The 7,424-nt window shown below is 55.7% G+C and overlaps 1 protein-coding gene and 1 pseudogene across 1 annotated transcript; both read left to right on the forward strand.

Moving 5' to 3' along the window:
* The first annotated feature begins 608 nt into the window (after positions 1-608).
* B3GNT6 (UDP-GlcNAc:betaGal beta-1,3-N-acetylglucosaminyltransferase 6) lies at positions 609-2,101 on the forward strand. The gene has a single exon (XM_025848413.2). It carries the CDS (start codon positions 609-611, stop codon positions 1,716-1,718), a length of 1,110 nt encoding a protein of 369 aa, XP_025704198.1. The 3' UTR covers positions 1,719-2,101.
* A 186-nt stretch (positions 2,102-2,287) lies between these two features.
* Positions 2,288-3,126, forward strand: LOC112840806 (peptidyl-prolyl cis-trans isomerase A pseudogene; annotated as a pseudogene).
* Positions 3,127-7,424: the final 4,298 nt, after the last annotated feature.

Below are 7,424 nucleotides of genomic sequence, written 5' to 3' on the forward strand. Positions count from 1 at the left end.
CATTTACTGACGTGGAAAAGCAGGATAAGAATTGAAGATGAAGATTTTGACTTTGAGTGAGTCTGCTCCGCCGAGGTGGCTTGGGGAGATGCGGAGAGACAATGAGATTCTGAGGGTCAGAGCCCTCCAGACCGTGGGAAATGTGAGATGCTTCCGTGTAATCTTGAATTGTGGTTTCCTTTGACCTTGTAGCAGCAAAGCTGAGAAAGGCCTGGTTCGTGACGGGGTCAGAGTGCCCTTCCACTGATGTCAAACATGACTCCTCCTTTGTCTGCAAATAGCTCAAAGGAGACGCGGGCCAAGGGCTTGCCGTCCACGGGGATATCGAAGAACACGGTGGGGTTGACCATGGCTGGGCAGCGAAGGCGGCTCCGGGTCGGTGGTGTCTGCAAGGCGCCACAGTGGGGATTTTGACCTCACAGAGGTGTTGGGGGGTGAGGGAGTGGTGGAGAGAACTGGGTGGGAGGAAGGCTGTCAGACACCCCCCCCCTCCAGGCTCTGACCTGGTTGCTTTCCAGGTCCCCAGTGTGAACTGACTTCTGGGGTAGGGAATCCATCTGCTGACCGTCAAGCAGCTTTGGGGCTTTGTTCAAGCCCCAAAAAGCCAGATGGCTTTTCCCTGCCGCAGGTCCCTGAATCCCAAGACTCTGACCCTCCTTCTGGTGGGTGTGAGTTTCTTGGCCCTGCACCTCTGGTTCCTCCAAGCCTCCAGGTCCCAGCGGGAGAAGATGTGGGATGGCTCTACGGAGGCTGCCCCTGCTGCCTCTGCGGCCGTGCAGCCGTCGGCGTTCAGTTCAGGGTCCCCATGTGTGGCCAACGACTCGGTCAACGCCACGGTCGGCTTCGAGCAGCTGCCCGCACGCATCCAGGACTTCCTGCGGTACCGCCACTGTCGCCGCTTTCCCCTGCTCTGGGACGCGCCAGCCAAGTGCGCGGGCCGCCGAGGGGTCTCCCTGCTGCTGGCGGTCAAGTCGTCGCCCGCCAACTACGAACGGCTCGAGCTCATCCGCCGCACGTGGGGGCAGGAGCGCCGCCTCTTCCTGCTGGGCTCCCCCGCGCGCGACGACGCCGAGAGCGCAAGCCGGTTGGCGGCGCTGGTGGCGCTGGAGGCGTGCGAGCAGGGCGACGTGCTGCCGTGGGCCTTCACCGACACCTTCCTCAACCTCAGGCTCAAGCACCTGCACCTGCTCGACTGGCTGGTCGAGCGCTGCCCGCACGCGCCCTTCCTGCCCAGCTGTGACGACGACGTCTTCGTGCACACCGCCAACGTGCTCCACTTCCTGGGCACGCAGCGGCCCGAGGGCCACCTCTTCGCCGGGCAGCTCATGGACGGCTCGGTGCCCGTCCGCAACAGCTGGAGCAAGTACTTTGTGCCCCCGCAGCTCTTCCCCGGGGAGGCCTACCCGGTGTACTGCAGCGGCGGCGGCTTCCTCCTGTCCCGCCACACGGCCGGGGCCCTGCGCGTGGCCGCCCGCCGCACCCCGCTCTTCCCCATCGATGACGCCTACATGGGCATGAGTCTGAAGCAATCCGGCCTAGCGCCCAGCAGCCACCAGGGCATCCGGCCCTTCGGCCTGCAGCTGCCCGGCGCCCCCAAGTCCTCCTTCGACCCCTGCCTGTACCGCCAGCTGCTGGTCGTGCACGGCTTCGCGCCCTACGAGATGTTGCTCATGTGGAAGGCGCTGCACAATCCTGGGCTGAGCTTTGGCTGGGGATAGAGGATCTCCTGAGGACAGGCGGGCCGTCCGCGGGAGGATGAGCAGCCTCCACATCTGACGCTTTCCGTGCTGAGAAGGCATCCTCCCTGCTCTGGATACCTTCGATCCCACCCAGCTCGGTGCCCCCGAACCCCAGCTACACACTGTAATCGCCTGGGTGGCGGTCGGAAGGGCCTGGGTCCTGGCCCCATCTCCACAGTTTCTGACTCTATCGGCCTGGGGTGTCCTCACACATCTGGGTATTTCTTAAGTTCCTCAGATGAGCCGAATGTGCAGCTAGGAATGAAGCCCACTGGGCAAGGGATGGCTTTTAACCCTCCAAACCCAGCTCCATTGCCCCCTGTAGGAGCCTGCGAGCGCCCCCTGCACTGAGTCCGTGTGGGCGGTGGAGTCAGGATCCAGTGTCGCCTGTTGGGTGCAGTACACGGGTGGTCGTTGTCATCATTCACTCCAGAGTGAGTACAGATGGAGCTGGACTGACGGTCAGCAGATGGATTCCCTACCCCAGAAGTCAGTTCACACTGGGGACCTGGAAAGCAACCAGGTCAGAGCCTGGAGGGGGGGGGGGGGTGTCTGACAGCCTTCCTCCCACCCAGTTCTCTCCACCACTCCCTCACCCCCCAACACCTCTGTGAAGTCAAAATCCCCACTGTGGCGCCTTGCAGACACCACCGACCCGGAGCCGCCTTCGCCGCCCAGCCATGGTCAACCCCACCGTGTTCTTCGATATCCCCGTGGACGGCAAGCCCTTGGCCCGCGTCTCCTTTGAGCTATTTGCAGACAAAGTTCCAAAGACAGCAGAGAACTTCCGTGCCCTGAGCACTGGGGAGAAAGAATTTGGTTATAAAGGTTCCTGCTTTCACAGGATTATTCCGGGATTTATGGGGGGGGGGGGGGAAGGGGCGGGACTTCACACGCCGTAACGGCGCTGGAGGCAAGTCCATCTATGCGGAGAAGTTTGATGATGAGAATTTCATCCTGAAGCACACGGGTCCTGGCATCCTGTCCATGGCCAACGCTGGACCCCACACGAACGGTTCCCAGTTCTTCATCTGCACTGCCAAGACTGAGTGGCTGGATGGCAAGCACATGGTCTTCCGCAAGGTCAAAGAGGGCATGAACATCGTGGAGGCCATGGAGCGCTTTGAGTCCAGGAACGGCAAGACCAGCAAGAAGATCACCATTGCTGACTGTGGACAGATCTAGGAAATCCGACTCGTGTTTTATCTTAACTACCAGACCATTCCTTGTATAGCTTGGGAGAGCACCCCTCCACCCGCACCTGCTCGAAATACCCCAGAATCTCTGTGCTCTCGCTGCAGTTCTGCGGGCTCCATGGTTCCTTCTCCCCAGGTCTAGCTGGATGGCAGAGTTCAGTTGATGATGATGAAATAAAACCTAAACCACACACACACACACAAAAAAATCCCCACTATGCAAAATGGGAACCTGAGGCTCAGTGAGGACAGTGACTGACCCAGGGTCATGTGGTCATTCCCAGTCATCCCACTGCTGTGGTCCTCTCCACACTCACTGACCCCAGCTAATGGCCTCTTCCAATAGGCTTGCCCATGCACACCTGCCCCACCAGCACTTACTCCCGCTATGGCGGGGGGGTGGTGGTGCGTGGGGTCACAGACAGACTCCTTGCCAGGGTCTGGGCCTCAGGGTTGGTCAGCCTTGGGGAACTAAGCGGGGGTTCAGGGTGGGATCAGCGTGGGGGTCAGTGATGAAACTGTGAAAGACGCTGGTTGGGAAATCTGGACAGTATTTGGAAAGCCTGTGGAGGTCAGTGTACAGAGCCATGTTGGGGGTGGGGAATCCGATTAGTAGCCTTGAGGGACAATGATTAGAGGGTGTGCAGGGGTGACTGGAGTCTGTCATGGACATCAGTTAGGAGGCTGGGGAGTCAGTGATCAGGACTGAGGATCAGGCTGTGGCCCTGACCTCCAGGAGCTGTCAGCCATCTTGGCAAAGTAGGAAAATAAACGAAACAGCTCCAGGGTGAGGCAGAAATGTGTATCAAGGGGCGCCTGGGTGGCTCAGTCAGTTAAGCGTCTGCCTTCGGCTCGGATCATGATCCCAGGGTCTTAGGATCGAGTCCCACATCGGGCTCCCTGCTCACGCGGAAGCCTGCTTCTCCCTCTGCCTGCCGCCCCCTCTGCTGTGTGCTCTCTGTCTCTCTGACAAATTAATAAATAAAATCTTTGAAAGAAAGAGAGAGAGAGAGAGGGAAGGAGGGAGAGAGAGAGAGAAAGAAGGGAGGGAGGGAGGGAGGAAGGAAGGAAGGAGTATCAAGGTCCCAGCTGTGGGAGACAACAAGGACACAACTTCAAGGAGGAAGGAGCCCCGGGTGGGAAGTCAGGAGGCTGACCAAACGCCTTCCCTGCCCTCAGGACAAGGCCCATTCCTCCCCGCTGGCGGACTCGATCCTGGCAGAACCACAGGCAGTGTCCTGCTTTGCAGGGCTCCCTCCTGCCTCTGAGTCTCCACACAAGCTCTCATCCCTTCACGGGAAATGTCTTCCAACCGCCGCCACCCCCCACGTCCCTCGCATCATTTAGGAGATTGCAGCTGTCTGCCAAAATCTGCTGCCCCCTCCCTGCTGGGCGCACACCTAGCCTACACTGCCCAGCTTCCGTGGCAAGCAGGTGTGGCCCTGTGACCAGGCTTTCTTAGATGACTGTGGACACCATGAGGAGCGCACCTGAACCCTGCCTCACCTGTGCTCACCCTCCCCTTCCCCTAGATTGGAACATGGGTGGGCCTGTGACCCAGCTCTGACCTTACAGAGGAGGCCAACACTCCAGGCCTACCTCCAAACAAAGAACTGCCCTACCCAAAATGTCAATAGTGCTGAGGTTGAGAAACCTCTTTTTCTCTTTGCAAGCACCCAGAGTCTACCCTGAATCTCCAACAGACCTTCACCCAACTCCTGATGCGTGTCCAGCTGCCTCAGTGGTCACCTCAGCTCGAATGTGCTGCAGGCACAGCTCAGGCCTGCCCCCTCACCCATTGTTCCCATCTCAGGAAATGGCACTATCATCCCCCCATTTGTCCACGCCAGAAGGTGGGAGGTGATGATGCATCTCAAACTCTCCTTCTCCCTCACAGCCCATCTGGTCCATCACCAAGTTCCACTGATCTTACCTCCAAAACATCTCTCCAGTCAGTTCTCATCTGTCCATCTTCTTCTCCATGGCCCAGTCTGGCCTGGGTTACCACCAGCTCTCAGGTGGGCCAGAGCCACCTAGGGATCCACTCTCCACCCTACAGTAGCTGAAAGGCAGATCTGGTCATAATTTGGTCCCTCTCAAAATCTAGCCCCATTGCCCTTGGATAAAAAGCAAACGCTTTCTGGGACTGGCGGTTTGACCTGCATTCCTTTGACTTCTCCTGCTTGATTTCTCACTCTGCTGGAGCCTCTTGAGGTTCGGTGCACTCTCTCTTGCCCGTGGGCCTTCCACCATGCTGTTTCCTTGCCTGAAACATTTTTCCACTCGCTTCATTTTTTTTTTTTTAAGATTTTATTTATTTATTTGACAGGGCAAGAGCACAAGAAGGGGGAGTGACAGGCAGAGGGAGAAGCAGGCTTCCCGCGGAGCAGGGAGCCCGATGCGGGGCTCGATCCCAGAACCCTGGGATCATGACCTGAGCCGAAGGCAGACGCTTAACCAACTGAGCCACCCAGGCGTCCCAGCTCTCGCTTCATTTGATATAATCTTCAGATACAAGGTGAAATGTCACTTCTTTGGAAAAGCCCTTCTCAACCTGCTAGTCCTGGGACTCAGAGCTTCTCAACATGGTGGCTCCTCACACTCTACCTTGTTCTAGCTCTGAATTCCCCAGAACCCTCCACATCTGCTCTTGCGCCCGGAAAAATACTGTGTTAGTTTCCCACAACTGTGACAAATTACCACAAAGCTGGCTGCTTAAACCCATGCAAATTTATTCTCTTACGGTTAGGTGAGAAGTCCCACACAAGCTTCACGGAGTTAAAAGCAAGGCGTCAGGGCGCCCGGGTAGCTCAGTCATTAAGCGTCTGCCTTCTGCTCAGGTCATGATCCCAGGGTCCTGGGATCGAGCCCGGCATCGGGCTCCCTGCTCCGCGGGAAGCCTGCTTCTCCCTCTCCCACTCCCTCTGCTTGTGTTCCCTCTCTCACTGTGTCTCTCTCTGTCAAATAAATAAATAAATAAATAAAATCTTAAAAAAAAACAAACAAAAAAACCCAAGGTGTCAGCAGGACTATATTCCTTACTGGAGCTCTGGGGAGAATCCCCTTCCTGGCGTCTTTCAGCTTCCTCCATCTTCAAAACCAGCGATTCTGACTCTCCTCCTTCTCCTTCTACTTTTAAGGACCCTTGTGATCACATTGGGTGCACTTGGATAATCCACTTGGATAATCTAGGATTATCTTCCTATCTTAAGGTCAACTCATCAGCAACCTTCATTCCCCCTGCAACCTTACTTCCCTTTTCCCTTGTAACCTAGACTATTTGTAAGATCCAAGGATGAGGGTGCAGACGTCTCTTGGGGATCATTATTCTGCCTACCAGTGTCCAATAAATATTTGTTGAATAAATGAACAATGACTAAATAATAAACTACAATTAATAAATGAACGTATGTTCTTCCTTCACACAGACCTCCCTGATGCAGACTCTCATGCTGGACAATTATCGCGAGTCCTGAATCCCCTTCTCCCTAGCTGCCATTTATCAAGGGCTTGTAACAGACAAGAAAACAAGAATGCTGAGGCCAAGAGAGGACACCTTCCTTATTCTCTAGGAAGTCTGACGTCTGTGCTTTGACAGCTTCCTCCTATTTCCCTGAAAGCAGATGTATTATCCCCACTTTATAGGTAAAGAGATTAAGACTCAGGAACTGCACAGCTCAGAAGGGTTAAAACTCTGTAGTTATGAACCTGCTGTGTCACTCTGGGTCCTGGTCACCCCTTCTCTGAAGCTGAGCCGCTCTCGTCACCAGGCCGGCAAAGACCAGCATCCCGCCGAGCCCTGGCGCCACCTCGTGTTCTGTCCTCTGGTACTCACCCCGCCCGGCTCCTCAGGCTCTTGCGCCCCCAGGGCCGCCAGGGGGCGCTCCCCGCACACGGTTTCTGCGGGGAAGCCGGCGTCGGATCCCTGGGTAGGTGAAAATCTGGGCGGCGGGGGTGGAGGGGGTGCTTCCAACAACCGTTACCCGACAGGTGCTAATTGATAAGGACCACATAAGCAGAGAAAATTTGGGGCCTGCCTCCCTCACAAACACGCTTGCGAAATCCTACATAAAATGCCTGCAGATGGAGCGTGACAATATGTAAAACAGGAAAATGTATCAGCATCTGGATGGGTTTATCCCAGAAATTCCAGGTGGGTTTATTTAGCATTAGAAAAGCAATCACCGTATATGGATAGAAAAGGAAGATCTGTCAATGTGGGACATCATATCAAAAGAAAAGTATCTCTGGTGCAGGAGAAAAAAATGGATAAAATTCAACATCCATTTGTGATTGTTTCTCTTTCTTTTCTTTTTTTTTTTTTTTTTAGATACAGAGAGAGAGAGAGCGCGAGCTGGGGAGAGAGAGAGGGAGAGAGAATCTCAAGCCGACTCCACGCTCAGCAGGGAGTGGTGGTGGGGCCGGATCTCACCATTCTGAGATCATGACGTGAGCCCATACCAAGAGTCCCCCGCTTAACCAACTGAGA

The sequence above is a fragment of the Callorhinus ursinus genome, unplaced genomic scaffold, assembly GCF_003265705.2.
Source record: "Callorhinus ursinus isolate GAN/ISIS: 27379988/994484 unplaced genomic scaffold, GSC_fseal_2.0 scaffold35, whole genome shotgun sequence".
Lineage (NCBI taxonomy): Eukaryota > Metazoa > Chordata > Mammalia > Carnivora > Otariidae > Callorhinus > Callorhinus ursinus.

Excerpts from the sequence above, each read along its gene's own strand:
- B3GNT6 (XM_025848413.2), top strand. The coding sequence starts at position 609 with ATGGCTTTTCCCTGCCGCAGGTCCCTGAATCCCAAGACTCTGACCCTC.